The 20,408-nt window shown below is 36.8% G+C and overlaps 1 protein-coding gene across 7 annotated transcripts in view; it reads right to left on the bottom strand.

Annotated features, from left to right (window-relative positions):
• Positions 1 to 20,408, bottom strand: part of ECPAS (Ecm29 proteasome adaptor and scaffold) — a 109,948-nt gene that overhangs the window by 50,390 nt on the left and 39,150 nt on the right. For all 7 annotated transcript variants that reach the window (XR_009495682.1, XM_010808244.4, XM_024996324.2 and 4 more), the window contains 7 exons: positions 18,499 to 18,667; positions 15,720 to 15,859; positions 11,227 to 11,308; positions 8,367 to 8,486; positions 2,331 to 2,416; positions 2,021 to 2,099; positions 149 to 198 (listed from right to left, as the gene is read on the bottom strand). Coding sequence is in view for 6 of the 7 variants with exons in the window: in XM_010808244.4 (XP_010806546.2) it covers positions 149 to 198; positions 2,021 to 2,099; positions 2,331 to 2,416; positions 8,367 to 8,486; positions 11,227 to 11,308; positions 15,720 to 15,859; positions 18,499 to 18,667 (726 nt within the window). In the remaining variant the exon portion in view is untranslated. The remainder of the gene's footprint in view (positions 1 to 148; positions 199 to 2,020; positions 2,100 to 2,330; positions 2,417 to 8,366; positions 8,487 to 11,226; positions 11,309 to 15,719; positions 15,860 to 18,498; positions 18,668 to 20,408) is intronic.

Consider the following 20,408-nt stretch of genomic DNA (forward strand, 5'->3'; position numbering starts at 1 on the left):
GTCTCACATCATTATCCTTCTAAATAACCTATGGCCATTAAATAATTTCCTTTCAGAATCATAACAAATTTACTGTCCATCCATTATTAAATGCCACAATTCTTAGTTTACCAACAAGGTATCTCTCACTGAAGAGGAGTTTACTCACCTGGAGAGTTTTCCAACAGCTGAATATGCCATAGACAGTAGCTTAGGGTCCTTGAAATTAAGAAAAAAAAAAAAAAAAAGAACAAAAAAGCAGACAGAACAAAAACACAGTAAACGGCAAAACCTTTTTGCTGCAATGAAATGCATTGTTTTACTCCTCGTTAAACCTAGGTCTCACTGTGCCTAACTACATGATACCAGAATCTGAACAAAACAAATAAAAATGTCCAAACCCAGGATGCATCAGACTACTAAAAGAAAAAACAAAACAAAACTTTCCATCCCCCACTCACTCCAAAAGGAAAATGCAGAGGTCATAGAAAAGTTCTCTTCACTGATGCTAACTTCAGGATCCTTTCAATACTATGTAACCTGCAAATACCAAAATTCACCACCAACATACTAGGAAGACAGCTTAACTTATTAGAAAATTAATCACTTCCCAACAGACTAGGATCCACCCTCTCTCACCCCAAATTTCAGGCTCAGGAGAGCAACTGTCTAAAAATCTGCACTACAGTAAATTGCTTCTTCTCATATCTTTCACCTTAAAAAGTTAAAGGCATCATAGTATTTGGGTGAGTTAGTGAGGGTTCCACTCAAGATACAAACAGAATTTTACATTGCTTTATGAAAATCAGGAGTCTGACATTACTCGGAACACAGCAGCACTTCTGTGAGCTGAAGTTTATACACTTCACAAAGGATTCACACACCTACATGGCCACTCTTATGGGCTCATCTGTTGGGAAGACATGCAGGTGTCACCTGGAGGTTAAGATAATTATAGCCCTGTAGGTTATCTGGCCACTCTAGTCTAGTTTCAAATATATAGTTTCTCCCCCAAAAGCCCCAAAGCATTTTTATTTCTACCAGCCATCCAAAGCATGTATCTATGCCATAAAAATAATCTGAAAGGTTCCCAAGGTCTTAAGCATCATGCAAGCTCTGCTCACTCAACAGAAGAAGACAGGAGAGTCAGGCCTAGGACTGCCCCAAAGCACAGCTGTACAACAAGTGAACAGTTTTCAATAATAATAATATCCACTAACACGCCTTCACTGTGCTAAATTAGCTCATTTAATCTTCACAATCATCTATAATCATTTAATCTTCACCATAATCCAATTAAATGATACTATTAGCCTCATTCTTCTACTAAAGAACAGAGGTCCGAAGAATTTAAGTTACTCACAAAGGAACAAAGCTAGGATTCAAACTCAATTCTAACTCCAAATGGCAAAATATTGGCCACTATACTACTGCAAACATGCATTCATATTTAGCTGAGACTTAGGAAAAGAACATTAACTAGAGTTCTTAAAACTTTACCTTTTTTCTTTTTAGCCAATTCCCTTGGAACACTAGAAATGGTAAGAGTGATACAGCAAGAAAACACAGGATTTGAAAAACTACAATCCAAGGAATCCTCATCCCACTTAGCTTAAGGAATCAAAAATTTACTGAATGCATGTTTTGACAGTTTTGAATCAATAAAATCTCAGTCTCTTAGCATTAACACTGTTTCTCAATACAAGCAAATCCAAATAGACCTATATGGAAATAAATCATAAAATAAAATCTAATTCTTTTCATTCCATTTTTGCACAGTTTCTAAAATAAAATGTACCTTTTTACATAAAGAAATGATAAGACCACCTCAAGGTCCATATCAATTTTTAATGCTTATTTCCCAAAAAAGGGGCAAAAGATGGTGGTAATTTCTGAAATTTACACCACCTCAAAATGGTAAGAAATGATGGAACAACAGCAAACTTTAACTGTATCAACATACAGACCAGGAAAGTTTATAACAGAATTTAAAAACTAAAATATTAACAAAAATTAAAAAAAAAAAAACCATGTCACTTACTTCTTTATATTCATTGATTAGCTTGGTGAGACCATTCAAAAGCATTGGACCTAATGGCTTAATCTTGATTTCTGGACAGCTTGTTAAAAAACAACACATACACAAAGCAAGATGTAAGAATCTCGTAATTAAGTATTGTTTCAGATAATTACTTAAAACAGAGACATAACTGATATAAGTTTAAATCATCTATCAAAATGTGACATATTTTAAGGTAAGCAAACACATTTTCTTTCTAGGTAAGATGCTCTTACATCCCTACATTGCTCCGACTGGCTTGAAAACTTTATGAACAGTGCAAGAAACTTACGTTACACAAATGTGATGCACAAATTGCAGGGATAATGTTCTTAATTTTGAATTTGTATTTGTACCAAAGAGTCCATCATACACCACCTATGAAAACAGAACATCAAGAATACCAATTAAGAAGAACAGCAATTTATTATTTTCAAATACAACTGAGGATTCAACAGTAGGTCTTTTGTACTACACTTTGTTCTTCAAAATTAATGCAGTTCTCTTTCACCAAGTATTTTAGCTGATGGCCGTAGGAAGCCAACAAGTAGCTTCAATTAACAGTCTGGATAACAAACACAATGGTTGATGGTTCAAGCCTGCGCTATTTGTGGGGCTACCGCTAGGAAGCAACACAGAGTTCATGCTGCAGTGGGCCACCACTCTCACGCAGAGGACATGTTTTCAAAATAAGTTCACATGTAATTAAGAAACTAATACCTCCCAAATCATTTAATCTGCTGATGTCCTCTGCGTAAGAGTGGTAGCCCACTGCAGCATGAACTCTGTGTTGCTTCCTAGCGGTAGCCCCACAAATAGCGCAGGCTTGAACCATCAACCATTGTGTTTGTTATCCAGACTGTTAATTGAAGCTACTTGTTGGCTTCCTACGGCCATCAGCTAAAATACTTGGTGAAAGAGAACTGCATTAATTTTGAAGAACAAAGTGTAGTACAAAAGATCACAAACTGATCGCATGGACCACAGCCTTGTCTAACTCAATGAAACTATGAGCCATGCTGTGTGGGGCCACCCAAGACAGATGGGTCACGGTGGAGAGTTCTGACAAAACGTGGTACACTGGAGAAGGGAATGACAAACCACTTCAGTATTCTCGCCTTGAGAACCCCGAACAGTATGAAAAGGCAAAAAGACAAGACACTGGAAGATGAACTCCCCAGGTTGGTAGGTGCCCAATATGCTACTGGAGATCAATGGAGAAATATAACTCCAGAAAGAATGAAGGAATGGAGCCAAAGCAAAAACACCACCCAGTTGTGGATGTGACTGGTGATGGAAGTAAAGCTCGATGCTATAAAGAACAATATTGCATAGGAACCTGGAATGTTGTTAGGTCCATGAATCAAGGCAAATTGGAAGTGGTCGAACAGGAGATGGTAAGAATGAGCATCAACATTATAGGAATGAGTGAGCTAAGATGGACTGGAATGGGCGAATTTAACTCAGATGACCATTACATCTACTACCGTGGGCAAGAATTCCTTAGAAAAAATGGGGTAGCCATCATAGTCAACAATAGAGTCTGAAATGCAGTACTTGGATGCAATCTCAAAAACGAGAGAATGAACTCCGTTCATTGCCAAGGCAAATCATTCAAAATCACAATAATTCAAGTCTACGCCCCAACCAATAATGCTGAAGAAGCTGAAGTTGAACGGTTCTATGAAGACCTACAAGACCTTCTAGAACTAACACACAAAAAAGATGTTCTTTTCATTATAGGGGACTAGAATGCAAAAGTAGGAAGTCAAGAGATACCTGAAGTAACAGGCAAATTTGGCCTTGGAGTACAAAACGAAGCAGGGCAAAGGCTAATAGAGTTTTGGCAAGAGAACGCACTGGTCATAGCAAACACCCTCTTCCAACAACACAAGAGAAGACTCTACACATGGACATCACCAGACGGTCAACACCAAAATCAGACTGATTATACTCTTTGCAGCAAAAGATGGAGAAGCTCTACACAGTCAGCAAAAACAAGACTGGGAGCTGACTGTGACTCAGATCATGAACTCCTTCTTGCCAAATTCAGACTTAAATTGAAGAGTAGGGAAAATCAGTAGACCATTCAGGTATGACCTAAATCAAATCCCTTATGATTATACAGTGGAAGTGAGAAATAGATTCAAGGGATTAGACCTGATAGACAGAGTGCCTGAAGAACTATGGATGGAGGTTTGTGACACTGTACAGGAGGCAGTGATCAAGACCACCCCCAAGAAAGAAATGCAAAAAGGCTAAATGGCTGTCTGAGGAGGCCTTACAAATAGCTGAGAAAAGAAAAGACACAAAAGGCAAAGGAGAAAAAGAAAGATATATCCATTTGAATGCAGAGTTCCAAAGAATAGCAAGGAGAGATAAGAAAGCCTTCTTCAGCCATCAATGCAAAGAAACAGAGGAAAACAATAGAATGGGAAACACTAGAGATCTCTTCAAGAAAATAGAGATACCAAGGGAACATTCCATGCAAAGATGGGCACAATAAAGGACAGAAGTCGTATGGACCTAACAGAAGTAGATTTTAAGAAGAGGTGGCCAAAAAAAAAAAAAAAAGAGGTGGCAAGAATACACAGAAGAACTGTACAAAAAAGAGCTTCACGACCCAGATAATCACAATGGTGTGATCACTCACCTAGAGCTAGATATCCTGGAATATGAAGTCAAGTGGGCCTTAGGAAGCATCACTACGAACAAAGCTAGTGGAGGTGATGGAATTCCAGTTGAGCTATTCCAAATCCTGAAAGATGATGCTGTGAAAGTACTGCACTCAATATGCCAACAAACTTGGAAACCTCAGCAGTGGCCACAGGACTGGAAAAGGTCAGTTTTCATTCCAATCCCAAAGAAAGGCAATGCCAAAGAATGTTCAAACCACTGCACAATTGTACTCATCTTACACACTAGCAAATGCTCAAAATTTTCCAAGTCAGGCTTCCAACAGTAAATGAACCATGAACTTCCAGATGTTCAAGCTGGATTTAGAAAAGGCAGAGATCCAACTGCTAACATGCACTGGATCATCAAAAAAGCAAGAGAGTTCCAGAAAAACATCTACTTCTGCTTTATTGACTACACCAAAGCCTTTGACTGTGTAGATCACAACGAACTGGAAAATTCTTCAAGAGATGGAAATACCAAAACACCAGACCTGCCTCCTGAGAAATCTGTATGCAGGTCAAGAAGCAAGAGTTAGAATGGACATGGAACAAAAGGCTGGTTCCAAATTGGAAAAGGAGTACATCAAGGCTGTATATTCTCACCCTGCTTATTTACCTTCTATGCATAGTACATCATGTGAAATCCTGGGCTGGATGAAGCACAAGCTGGTTCAAGATTTTTGGAAGGAATATCACTAACCTCAGATATGCAGATGACACCACCCTTATGATAGAAAGCGAAGAACTAAAGAGCCTCTTCATGAAAGTCAAAGAGGAGAGTGAAAATTTTGGCTTAAAACTCAATATTCAGAAAACTAAAATTATGGCATCCAGTCCCATCACTTCATGGCAAATAGATGGGGAAACAGTGGAAACAGTGACAGGCTTTTATTTTCTTGGGCTCCAAAATCACTGCAGATGGTGACTGCAGCCAGAAAATTAAAAGACACTTGCTCCTTGGAAGAAAAGTTATGACCAACCTAGACAGCATATTAAAAAGCAGGGACATTACTTTGCCAACAAAGGTCCATCTAGTTAAAGCTATGGTTTTTCCAGTGGTCATGTATGGATGTGAGAGTTGGACTGTGAAGAAAGCTGAGCACCAAAGAACTGATGCTTTTGAACTGTGATGTTGGAGAAAACTCCTGAGAGTCCCTTGTACTGCAAGGAGATCCAACCAGTACATCCTAAAGGAAATCAGTCCTGAATATTCATTGAAGAACTGATGCTGAAGCTGAAACTACAATCCTTTGGCCACCTGATGGGAAGAACTGACTCTTTTGAAGAGACCCTGACGCCTGGAAAGATTGAAGGTGGGAGGAGAAGGGGATGACAGAGGATGAGATGGTTAGATGGCATCACCGACTAGAGTTTGAGCAAGCCCCAGGAGCTGGTGATGAACAGGGAAGCCTGGCGTGCTGCAGTCCATGGGCTCACAAAGAGTCGGACACAACTGAGCAACTGAACTGAACTGACTGACAAAGTGTACACCTACATGAGATCTATGAATATTCTGCCACATAATTTTAGCTGCTTATTATATAATGTAGCATTACTACCACCACCATTTCTGAACCAAAATTATTAAGCCACTATGAGGGAAAACAGTGCCTAGTAAGCAAAATGGAAGAAGCTCTGTGATTATTTTATGTTTATGGAAACACAGAATACAGTATTTGAAATCAGTCAAGGACTTCCCTATAGCTCAGGTGGTAAAGAACCTGCCTGCAATGCTGGAGACCCAGGTTCAATCCCTGGGTCAGGAAGATCCCCTGGAGAAGGAAACAGCAACCCACTCCAGTATCCTTGCCTGGAGAATACCATGGACAGAGGAGCCTGGTGAGCTATAGTTCATGGGGTCACAGAGAGTCAGACACAACTGAGTGACTAACACTACTACTACTAAATATTGGACAGCAGATACTGGGAATAAAAGTTGTATCACCTAGAAGGAGGAAGTAGAACAAATAAGCCTTAAGAAGGAGAGAGATGAAGACAGAAGTTAGGAAGAGGAAGCAGCCACTTAAATAAGTCTTAAGAGGGAGAGACATGAAGAGAGAAGTCAATGTCCACCATACACATACAGTGAGCAAGACGAGTGTGTCCTTACTTTGGTACTGAAAGGGAGGAGAGATAGGAAATAAGAACATTCTAGATAGAAGGGGGCACACTAGAGAAAATCCTGAAACCGGAGTACATGTTTACCAGGCCACAGGGGGAGGGGCACTACACCAGGAGTCATGAAACAGAGCCATGACAACGGCACACTTAAGAGCAACGATCTTTGCTGGTACGTAAGGTACAGGGCGAGGGGTGCTGAGATACGAGACCAGGTGGGAAATAACTGCTGCCTTTCCACCATCTACTGAGAACTTTCTCACTGAATGAGAACTAGCAGCATGCTCTAAATCTTCTATCAGCTATCTCACTCAAGTCTTTACAACACTTCTATCATTACACCCATTCTACAGATTTTTTTTTAAATATTTAAAGAAAAACAGGGGAAAAACCTTAAGGTTTATTTAAGATGAAAAGTTGTATTTGTTGTTGTTTATAGTTACTAAGTCATGTCTGACTCTTTGCAACCCCATGGACTGTAGCCAGCCAGGCTCCTCTGTCCATGGGATTTCCCAGGCAAGAACACTGGAGTGGGTTGCCGTTTCCTTCTCCAAGGGATCTTCCCAACCGAGGCATCGAACCCGCCTCTCCTACATTGGTAGGTAGGTTCTTTACCACTAAGCCACCAGGGAAGCCCTATTTAAGATCAGAAGCGAGTAACTAATGACAAAACCATGCTCAAACAAATTGTCTCTAGAGCTGGACATCACTTGGATGAAAGGCAAGGGCTTTTGGGGAGGGGCTCATATCCCATACCCAAAGAGTACAAAGATTTCCAAGTGCAAAAATAACTCTGGTGGCAACACAGAAAACAGACTGGCTGTGGGCAAGACAGGGCAACAAAGAAGACAACTGTGACAAGCAAAACAAGAAGTGACGATCTCCATTAACGTCAGCACCTGCCCTAGGGAGATGAAGATACTGAGGCGGCAGAGCTCAGAGGCTGTGGCCGCTGCCTACATGTGGGGCTCCGAGCAAGGATGACTCATTATCCCACTTTAGTGAACAAGTTTCTGCTGCTACCACTTTTGGAAAAACACCACTCAGAAAAGCACTAGTTTGAAAGGGATTATCACCACACATTTAGAGTGAATGGTAACCATATATTCTATATATTCTATAATATATATTCTATAAATTCTATAGTATATATTCTATAATCAAAAAATTTTAATATTTATGTGGACCATTTTAAAAAAATCTTTACAGATTTTGTTACAATACTGCTTCTGTTTTATGTTTTGGTTTTTTGGCTCCAAGACATGTGGGATCTCAGCTCCCCGACCAGGGATAGAACCTGCACCCCCTGTACTGGAAAACAGTCTCCACCACTGGACCACCAGGAAAGTCTCTATAATAAAAACTTTTAAGTATTTTCTACAGCTAAACTTGAGAGAGAAAAAAGAATCTCATTAATCTTGTTATACATATCAATCTACCTCCGGAATATTCATTAATGCAGTTCTTTCTCTAGTTACATAGACATAAAAGTTGTAAACAGGTCGTACTTCTCCTGAAAAAAAATCAGTTACCTGAATGTTAGCTGGGAACGTTTCGGCAGCTTGTCTAGAACGAAGAAGGTGGGGGACAATCTTTAACTTGACCCTTGTGCTGACTGGGTCCCTTTTCAGCTCTGGCTTCAGAACTGCTCCCTGTTGAAAACATTATAATTCAGCACTTCGAAATTATTATCAATTGAAAGAAATCATGAGAGATCATCTAAATCAATGGTCTCTAAAACTTCTGTTTCAAGATCCCTTTATACTCTTAAAAACTACTGAAGCTTCCTAAGATCTTTCTTTTATACTAGAATATCTATGAATATTTACTATATTAGAAATTAAAACTGAAAAAATTTTAAGTACTTATTCACTTAAAAATAGTATTAAAGCCAGGATATATTTTCATAAATAACATACTTTTAAGACAAATTAAAAACTACATTTTTCATAAAATAAATTAAAAAAAAAGAAAACTTAAAAAAAAATAAAAGCAACAGACCAACTTAAAAAAAATAAATGTAATACAATGTAGCTATTAAATGTTATAGAACACAATGACATGGAAAAGTGTGTGCAACATTGTTTAAATAATAAAAGAACTTTGTGGAACTACAAGAACTCAATTATGTTTAAAAAAATACAACATAGTGATATTTATGTATAGAAAAAAGTGGAATGAGATACACACCATGTTAAAATTATTAGCCCTGGGTGGTGGGATTACAGATAAAATTTAATTTTCTTATTGCTTTTCTGTGTTTGCTAAATTTTCTATAATGAAAATATGTTGAAATAAAAAAAAAAATCCTGGGAAAAAAAAAAAAACTACATTTTTCAAAATAAAAAACTGCACTGAGAGAGTGGTACTGTTTTTTCTGTGAATCTCTTCACTATCCACTTTCATAGAAGAAAGCTGGATTCCTGTATCTTTTTCAGCATTTAATCTGTTGTGATATGTTATTTTGGTTTAAGTATATTAAAAAAAATAAAACCAGCTTCACAGAGATATGTAACTGGAAAAATGGTGATTATTTTATTAGGTTTTTCAGGTAATTACAGATATTCTTAATTACAGATATTCTAAATACAGATACCACCCACAAACTTCCACAAACTTGATATAAAATAGTTTCTTAAAGGTTGTCATGTGGATTTGAAAATGTATCAATGGAACCTCTGCATACTCTGTTACAGTATACTAAATTCCACCACTCTATTAAATTATATTAAATGGCTCCCTTACCCTTATATGCTTCTGTAACAACACTGGTCATTTGGAAAATATTGGCTCACTGAGTTACGCAAATATTTCATTATAAAACATCCGCACACACACAAATCACATGTCAATATCATGACCAATCTTATCAGAAAACTCTGTAAACACTGACAAACTGTCATGCTCAACACAATGAATACAAATTTCCCAAAATTCTCATTTTTGCTTAAAAAGCTCAACTTTCACCATTGCCAACAGAGCATGTTAACTGTTTTTCTTGAAACCTCATTTTTTTCATTTTAAAAGAGAAAATTCATGCCAAATACCCATCTTAATAACCAGAGTTTTTCTCTCTACTCTTAATATAAAATAACTTTTTCTGCTTCATCAAGGATATTCGTAAGCTGAGTTTTATTTCCTCTCTCCTTTTTAACCAAGAGTGCTGACAGTGAAGAACAGAATGATTCCTAATAATTATTTAATGACACAGCTCTGATTCATGCTAAGGTCCCAGCAGTGACACACATCACTGCTTTTGCACCATCAGTGCAAAATTCAACACAGAAAAAAAAAGGCAAAAACTGTCTTAGCTTTGTGAACCTCTAAAGACCCTCTGTGACCTATGGACCACACTCTGGGAACCAATGACCTAGTGGGTCTTCTACATGAAGAACATGATGCCCAGAAAAGTTGTGCAATTAGCCAGATCTCTCCTCTCCAAAACATTTATGTGCATCCATTCAGGAGGAGAATCAGGGTGGGGTGAGAATTCCCAACTCATTGTTCTTTCTGCTACATCGTACACAACTTTTTCTTCTTGGGGGGTTGGGGAGGCCTGTGTCACAGCATGAGGGATCTCAGTTCGCCAATCAGGGATCACACCCCTGCCCCCTGCAGTGGAAGCAGGGAGTCTTAACCACTGGACAGCCAGGGAAGTCTCTATTACACTCAATTTAATCTAACAGGAGTTAATACAATTTTTAAAACAATTATTTATGGTTTAGAAAGCAAACAAATAATTTTGTATGTCTAGGTTTAGACTTGGAATACTTCTAAACACAGTGAACAAAAAAGAACTTAAGTTATTAAGCAACATCTTACTTTGAAAATTCAGAAGAACCCACCTACTGTCCTAGATTCTAGACCAGGAGTCAAGAAACTACAGCCCATGAGCGAAATCCAGCCTACTATCTGTCTTGGTAAGGTCTGTGAGTTAAAAGAAGTTTTCACATTTTCAAACGACTTTTTTTAAAATCAAAGCAATATTCTGTAAAATTGTATTTCACAAAATAATAAGAAATTCAAATTTCAGTATCAATAAAGTCTTACTGGAACATGGCCATGCTCATTCAGTTATGTTCTATGGCTGGTTTCACGTTATGGCAGAATTGAGTAGCTGCAGCCTCAGAACTATAAAGCCATTAAAGTCTAAAATATCTACAGAAAATGTTTACTGAGGCCTAATCTAGGGAGCTGAATAAAAAACACCACATCAGGTAAACTAAGCTACTTCAGGAGACTTTAATCTACTTACACTAGTATGGTCTCAAAGTAGTACTTCCTATAGCATATGTTCAGCCTAAATCAAAATAACCTGGAGAAAATGTTCAAGTATCACCATGTCAATAAAATGCTTTTATGACAATGTAAGAATAAACCAAAACAACCTACCTCTTTTGTTTTCAGTGGTATATCTCCAAGGTATACCTTGTACATCTTATTAATGATGGCAGGATTATTCCAGTCAATCAAGCTACAGAAAGTTTCAACAAAGCTTGTTAAAATTATTATTTCTCTCTCCCACTTCAATAATTTCAAAATATCGTAACCTCAATACATTATTAAAGAAAAATGTTATAAATACACAAATGAAGAGAAGGCAATTGACACTGCAGAAGAGAAGGAAAGGGATTAATTTCTATCAAAGTTAGTTTTCAAACAGAAAAAAAAAGTTCTATATCCCACCATGGTTCAATGTAACACAGACCATTGCAGCCAGTGGCCCGATTTGGTGCCACTCGAGAAATCTGGACTGTATTCCACTCTCAGGGTCAATGACACGGAGCAGGTCCAACAGAGCAGAGCCACACTACACTTGTTCAAAGAGCCCTGAGGCACAGTTCTTCTGTTTAGCCACTTGGAAATTCAAAAGTGATATGGAAAGTGACCAAAAAATACATTTTACCCATTAAAGAAAGCCACAACCCTAGGAAGCTTGCAGCCCATGGCATTTCTCAAATTCTGTGTCACTGTGACCTCCAGCATCCCCCTCTTATCTCCCAGCACACACCTGCAGTCTTAACACCTAAGACTTTGCTGCCATTTAGTCATTAAGACTTATTCCTAATTGGGCCCCACAATAAGATGACTTAGAACATTACTCCCCAACCTTCTGGGCACCAGGGACTGATTTTGCAGAAGACAGTTTTTCCACAGACCATGGGCTGGTGGAGGGAAGGATGGTTTGGGACTGATTCAAGTGCAATGCATTTATTGTGCAGTTTATTTCTAATCTAATGCCATTGCTCATCTGAGAGCAGGTACTGGTCCATGGTGTGGAGGTAGGGGACCCCCGACCTAGAAATACAATGTGACTGGTGATGTACCCACCCTCCGCAGCAGCCGCCAGCCAGCCATTCTATAAACCAAGGAATAATGCAATTCTGTATTTCACTTGAAATAGTAAGATTTAACCACACTATCTTCTCTCTTTTGACCTTGATTCTGCTTTCAAACTATGTTGTATCTGTGCAAATGTAAGTTACCACAGTGCTTAGACTGTTTTCCTAATCCATCTCTTCTTTCATCTATCAAACTACCTCATTCGGATATCCACAATTCCACTATCCTCAAAGACAGTCTACAATCCTACTTATATTTACCTATATCTTTCCTCAGCTGATTTCTACTAACTAATCCTTGAGTTCCACCTTTGCTTCTCTTCTATAAATACTTCAAGTTTACAGATTTTTGACAAAACACACACACTTTAGTAAAACAAACAGAAAACCTAACAATGGTTAACTAATAAGGATAACTTTCACTGTTTCTTCTACTTTTCTCTCGTCACCTTTCTAGCTTTAGTTTTCTGATTACACGCTTATGAAAATTCAAAAATTATTAATATAGAGAATACAATTCCTTATACTCTGCACCCTAACCCTCTCTATTTCCTTTCAGTAACCACTAACTTTGGTGTATCTTTTTCTAGACTTCTTTCCTGTGCACATAAAAGAGCTAGATGGGTACGGCAGGTAGATTGAAACAGATCAATACAGACAAGGATCGCTTGAAGAGATACTTTGGGATTTCTATTTAACAAAATGGGCTAACTACATATTGTTCTCAACTCACTTTTTACCTCTTAACAATGTTACGCTATTTTTTTTTTTTGGAAAATATACTTGTTTTAATGAACAAAACCAAAACTAATTAGAATACTTCAGCACCACATTTATATATCCAACAATCCAATCTATTGCATGGTGTAAAGAATGGAGCCAGTCCAAACACAATGAAGTTTTAAAGGAAGTTTTTTTGGAAAACTGTTTGGAGGGTCCTCAAAAAAAAAAAAAAAAAAACGAGTTGCCAGTGGGACCTGAAAATGCCACTCCTGGGTATACATCCTGACAAAATAATAATACAAAAAGATACACGCATGCCTGTGTTCAAAGCAGCATTATTCATAATAGCCAAGACATGAAGACATGGACAACAATCTAAATGTCCATCAACAGATGAATGGATAAAGAAGATGTGGCACATATATTCAATGGAATATTACTCAGCCACAAAAAAGAATGGAATAATGCCATTTGCAGCAACATGGATGGACCTAGAGAGATTATTGTATTGAGTGAAGTAAGACAGAAAGAGAAAGACAAATACCACATGACCTACCACTTGTACGTGGGGTCTCAAGCACGGCACCAATGGACTCATCTGTGAGACAGTCACAGACACAGAGCAGACTCACAGCTGCCACGGGGTGGGGGGAGGAAGAACCGGGAGTGTGGGGTAAGCAGATGCAAGCTACTATACGCAGGATGGATAAACAACGAGGTCGTACTGTATAACACGGGGAATTACATTCAATCCCCTGTGAAAAACCATAATGGTAAGGAATATGACAGAGTATATGTATAACTGAGTCACCCAGCTGTACAGCAGAAAATAAACACAACGCTCTAATCAACTATACTTAAATTTTTAAAATATAAATACATAAAACTATTATATATAGAAAGGATAAATAACAAGGTCTTCCTGTATGGTACAGTGAACTATCTCAAATATCCTGTGGTCAACCATAATGGAAAAGAATACAGAAAAGTGTATATATATATATATATATATAAAAAACATATTTTATATTTTTATAAAGACTATAAAAATATATATATAATTGAATCATTTTGCTGTATAGCAGAAATTAACACAACATTGTAAATCAACTATACTTGAATAAAATTTTTTAAAAAGGGTTTTTGACACTTCAAAACCAAATAAATTTCTTGAAGGAGATACCAGAAAGACATAGTCATAGCGGCATGAAAGAATTTTAGACTTGGTGGGGAATGTTAAGTACAATCTGGTCCAAATTTCTCATTTTACAGAGTCCAAGGCCTAGTGAGGTTAAGTGAGTCTTCCATATTCAGACAATCAGCAAGAGGCAGGATCAGAATTATTTCCATGACAGACATGCATTCCCAGCCACCACCACACAGACACAGCTCATTTATATTTTAATAAGCAAACGAAGACACAATGAAGTTAATTTCATTACCCTGTGACACCTACTTATATTTCTTTGGAGAGGGAAACCTATGATATATACCTTCATAAAGTTTTATCATCTTACCCACATTCCATCGTCTTTTTATTAGATTAAGCATTAAAATAAATTCAAAAATGAAGTATTCCATAATCTGATTTTTTTAAACAAAGTATCTTCAATTTTTCATGTATTTTCCAGTCTTTGCACATGTCATTTATTAAAAATCAGTACATATATAATTTTGTATTATGTGTTATTCATCTGCCATTATGTTGGGGCAATTTACATGTTGCTGTATTATTTTTATAATTATTTGCAAAGATAATAATACCTATATAGATGTAATACTCTATATAGGTCACGTAGTTAATTTCACTATTTACTCACTGTAGAAATCTGATTAAAAATCAGTACATATATAATTTTGCATTATGTGTTATTCATCTGCCATTATGTTGGGGCAATTTACATGTTGCTGTATTATTTTTATAATTATTTGGGAAGATAATAATACCTATATAGATGTAATATTCTATATAGGTCACGTACTTAATTTCACTATTTACCCACTGTAGAAATCTGATTATGTTTCCTTTTTTAACAATTATAGGAAATAATACAATTAATGAATCTGTAACATTTTTCTAAATATAATATTTCTCTTCTTTTGAATGATTCTCAGGATGAAGTCCCAGAAGATTCACATAAAAAAAAGTAAGTATTTTTATGGTTCATTACCTACTACAAACTGCTTTGCCAAAATTATTTCAGTTTACAGTGTCAATCAACAGGGTATAAGCACAGCAGTTTCAACAGAAACTTAAATGGAGTAATCAGCTGTTACACAATTTTATTTACCAGTTGGCATACTATTGTTTTATTGTGCATGATTTGATTTCTTATATACAATTTTTTCCATGAGTCTATTTATTACACTTATTTTCTCCTGTGTATATTAAGACCTATTCAGTATCTCTTTTCATGGGACCTGATTTTCATATTAACCATAATACCTACATATCCTTTATTAAAAGCCATCTCAAAGAATTTTAGAGGAAGAATCAAAAATGAGTAACTTTTGGGTTTCGACATTTTTCTTAACATTAGTTCTTTAAGTTCATTTACCTAAACAAAGGTCTCAGTTCTTATGGTAATTATCCTTATCCATTCCAATTTTAAACTGCTTCTCCAAACAGCTTTTCCTCTTTGCCTTATACAGAATTCTGCTCCTCAGCAAACTGTCTTTCATACAAATTAGGTATATTTCACAATCTCATAAATTGAATGCCTCATTACGCAAAAGCTGAAAAGAATATGTGCTGAGCAAGCTTTTAGAAATCTAGCATCTTTTCAATTTCTAAAGTTTAAAGAGGGGGAAGGAACTCACCTTTGCTTGCTTTTCAACTCTAGGTCTGCTGCGGTGGCTACACTGTGGCGTGTGTCACTAGAAGCAATCACCAGGTGGAGAACAGCTTCGAGCTCAGGCACCTGCTCAGCTTCTATGAATTTCACTATACCCAATTTGCACTGTAGATAAATGAAGGGAAGGAAAAATATCTATCAGAGAAACAAAGACCACCAACCTGAAGTATGTGTTTAACATATTACTATGGTCATAAACCAAAGATTAATAGAACAACAGTAGCCACTCCTATTTAGCCTTACAGTGTGCCAGGGACCATACTAACCCATACATATTCATGATTTCATTTAACCCTCACAATCTAGAAATGAGTATCATTATACCCATTTTTCTGATACGAAAACTGAGGCAAGGCTGAAGAGACTAAGACATTTAATAAATGATGAAGGCACAATCCAAACCCAAGTCTCTCAGACTCCAAGGCCACTATGATACAAAGCCTTCCTATTTGGGTGAAAAGCCTCTCTAGAATGGTGAAGTCTTGAAATGAAGTCCAAATCTGGAGCCTCTGGTAGAGTGTGGTACATCGGGAGTGAGGTACTCCATGGATTCTTGTGACAGTTCAAAAAGAAATAAAACTCACAGTCCATGGAGTTCTATTCTACTGCTAACATACTAACTCTGCCCTCTATAATCTTACATACTGAAAACAACAAGATTTCAAACATATGCAAGAATTTCAAATATAAGTAAAATTCTAATCAAACAGTATTCAATCTAACTGGCTAAAATGAAACACAGACTGAAGAAGAGATTCTTAGATTCTGCTAAGAACTTCATGCAACATGAAGAAGCTATGACTTTCACTACAAATAACTGCATTTAGGATAAATATACCTGCAAAATGAAATTTTACCTTTAAAATCAGTTACATAATAGTTCTCATGTATATGAAATAGGACTGATAAAGTTTTCAATTATTAATACTACATGACAAAGGATGCAATTTTAAAAAGCAGACAAAGGGATCATAAAAATGCCTGCCTTCCCTCTGTGTGTTCAATACAACTGACTTGCAACAAGAGCTACAACAGAGAAGATGCAAGCATTTACTGCAGTTATGAGAGTCACTACATAAAGATTTATAGAAAAAGTGTTCAAAGGAAACTGAGAACAATACTCATGTCTAGGAATAGGAGACTAGTTTAAAACATATTATGTGATTTATGCATTATTTAATACAGACATTTAAAAAGACATTATTTTAAAACTTGACATTTTGTTTAAAAAAATGAAGCTCAAATAGTGTATTATATAAAAATGTAATGTGTAAAATTACATTTGTGTACACACACACACACGTATATAGAGCTGGTGAAAGGTGAATGACAAACTAAGGTGGTGGGATTCCGAGTAATTTTTAATTTCTTGTTATAATATTCTGTATTATTTGAATATTTACACTATCACTAACACTATCATTTGAAAAAAAGAAAAACTGTTTCATCTGAAAGAAAAAATGTAAAAAACAAAAGGGATGTTTAAAAATTAGAGGAAAACATCTTTCATCCTTGAAACCAAACTCTTCAAGGCTCAACCATGAAATGGACAAAAGACATACAGAAGCCCTTAGGAATTAGCAAATCATGACCAGTGTAAGATTACCATTTAATGTTAACACTGATTCTCCAGCACTGAGAGCTTTAACACTCAGAGAGACCTAAATGCAAAGCCTCCTCCTAGGAGTGAGACTGTGGTAAATCTCCAAACTCAGTTCTTCTTACAAAATGGAACCAATAATTTCTATGCCTTGTCAGTTCTGCTGTGAGGATTAAATGAGATAATGTATTCAAAGTACTCAGTATAGTGCCTGTCACATAGGCCACACTTTAAAGAGTAGCTTCTGCTAGTATTTACCTTTCTTTCTTTCTTACATCACAGTTTAAGAAGAAAAAAGATCTATAAAATATGAAGATTTAATCTAATCACACAGAACCCTTGCTGAACAAATCATTCTATAAATTTGTGAGCGGCAAGAATGCCCACTTCAATTCTTCCCTTTCCTGGGAACACTGTTTTGATCAGTGATCACTTACATTGCCAGAAAGAAAAGGACCAAATCATTTAGACTGCCATGGAGAGATAAAGGAAGGATTGGAAGACTAACCCATGTTGCTTGAATTCCAAAATAATTACATACTGATCTCATCTGTTCTTCCCTGAGGTGCCTGATGACACAGACACAGTGAGGCACCTTCTCTGTAGAGCACCAGTCTTTTTTAAAAGCTGCTCAGAGAACATCTGTGTCCTGTTTAAATCCAGAATAAAATTCTTAATGCCAATTTTTCAATTCCCAGGAAGAAATATAAAAGGGCGTCATGCTTTTTCCCCCACATGGTCACTTGTTCCTCACTTTACACAAAACGTACAGCCCTAAAAAGCTGAATAACATAAGATAAATTGTATTTAAACTGCACCAAAGCAGCTAAACATTAAACCTATAATTAAAAACTAAAATGAAAGAAGTTAAAAACATTCAATCTGTAAGTGGGCTGTATTTTATACGTGAAAATATGGAAGCAACATTTGAAAAACTGAAGAGTTTTTCCCACTCCTCCCTCTCCCTGGGGCTTTAACCAATAAATGACATGATGATGTCAGCACATTACATCAACCGCTCCTCTCAAATGTATTTCATTAGACAGCCTGAATAACTGGAATTCTCTGACACATGCTTCCACGGACTGACTTCACAGGGCAAGTGTGCGGGGTAAGCTCCATATGAACACACAGTGTGTGATACCTGTTCCAACTGTTCAGGCGTCCATGGGTTATCTCCAATAACTCGTTTAGCTGCATAAAAGCTCATTCCTGGGGGAGGCTGTGGTATTCCAGAACCTCCCCCACTATTTGAAGAAGAACCCTGTGCTGAAGATGAATTTTGGCGACTCTGGGATTCATTTAACACATATCTGGAAAGGAAATGGGAATTTAACCCCTCTATAAAAACACACACAAACACATGTATATGTAATACATTCAATTACATACTTTCCTCCCACAGAATTTTTGTTGAAGAATAAACACTTGAAATTAAAATTTCATCATAAAGGAGAATTTTAAAGATAGGTATCTTTAAAAGGTATCCACATCCTCAGCAAATTAACCACTGGAGTATATCTGCTCAATTTGACTACAAATGAACCATAACAGTTACCAATAATGAATATAAGTATTCTGTTCACACTCAATCCATAAATTATTATTCTAAAAATCACTATGAACCCACTATATTTTGTTGATTGTAATGGAAATTAAAAGAAAAAAAAGCTATTGTTTTATACCCAAAGCAGAGAATAATTTTATATTCATTCCCATTTCTGTTCAATTCTCCTTAAACTTCTTGTATCTCTCCATCACAACACCCACTGAAACCTCCAAACCACTTACCACAGAAGCATATACTGCCCCCAAAATGAAAAAATTCAAAAGGACCCAAAGGAGAAAAATCATAATGAGGACCAGCTTTTTCCATTATACGTTCAAAGCATACAGCTTCACAAATACTTATTTACTGATTTATCATCCTATTTCATTTTTAGCTTCTACAGATTAAAAATAAGATTTCTGGTAAATTCATTTTGAACCAATTAAACTGGTTAAACATTTAAACCAATTAAGCATTTCTCATCTACAAAATGAAAACTTTGATATAAATAATGATTCAAGTCCCTCTGAAATCTAAAATTCTAAGCTGACAAATTCCCAGATTTGATATTAAAATATCCATTATAGTAAAAATTAAACACTAGGAGCCTAACAGCACAGTAAACTATTCCACATTACTATATATCATATTCATTTCATTCCTAAATTCATCTAATTTTTTAAAAACTTGTTGAAGGACCACTTTAATATTTATATATAAACAATGCAAATTCTCACTGGGAAGGAAAACATGAGGGACCACTGGCTTGGGTACATTGTGTGCCTAAGTTAAATCTGGACTTCCAAGTTAAATTACCAAAGCCATCATCACCTGCCAATTCTGGCTGCCTCCTGATTTAACAACTGTAAAAGGAGATTTTCATTTATTTCTTAAGTTACCGCAAGACTGACAGTACACAGGAAGTAAACCAATCAATTACTGAACAGCTAATATCGTACAGACTACCATCCCAGACACCAGACAGAGGAACAACAGGAGGTGTAAGACTGTCTACCGACTGGAGCAAGCTGAGAAAATAACAACACAACACGCTCAACAGCACAGGATGTTATCAGATGACAAAGAAACTGCAGGAGACACAAGAGATGTGGGTTTGATCCCTGGGCCGGGAAGATTCCTTGGAGAGGAAATGGCAACCTGCTCCAGTATTCCTGCCTGTAAAATTCCAAGGACTGAAGAGCCTGGCAGGCTCCGGTCCATGGGGTCACAAAGAGTCATACGCAACCGAGCACACACATTACAGAGGTAATGGAAGGTCCAGAAAATAAAACTGCCAAATCAGAAGAGTAGGAGGAGAACAAATGGGAGAGGAGAGAAAGTGAACAGCGTCAACTCTCCTGTGGCTGAGGGAGGGATAGACGATGGGGAGCCCAACATGCCACGCTCATGGTGCAGATTACCGAAGAAGCACAACGAAAGCAGTATTTTAGAAAAATATCTCTGGCAGCAGGACAACCTAAAAAATGAGCAGGCTAGAAGCAAAT

The sequence above is a fragment of the Bos taurus genome, chromosome 8 (assembly GCF_002263795.3).
Source record: "Bos taurus isolate L1 Dominette 01449 registration number 42190680 breed Hereford chromosome 8, ARS-UCD2.0, whole genome shotgun sequence".
NCBI lineage: Eukaryota > Metazoa > Chordata > Mammalia > Artiodactyla > Bovidae > Bos > Bos taurus.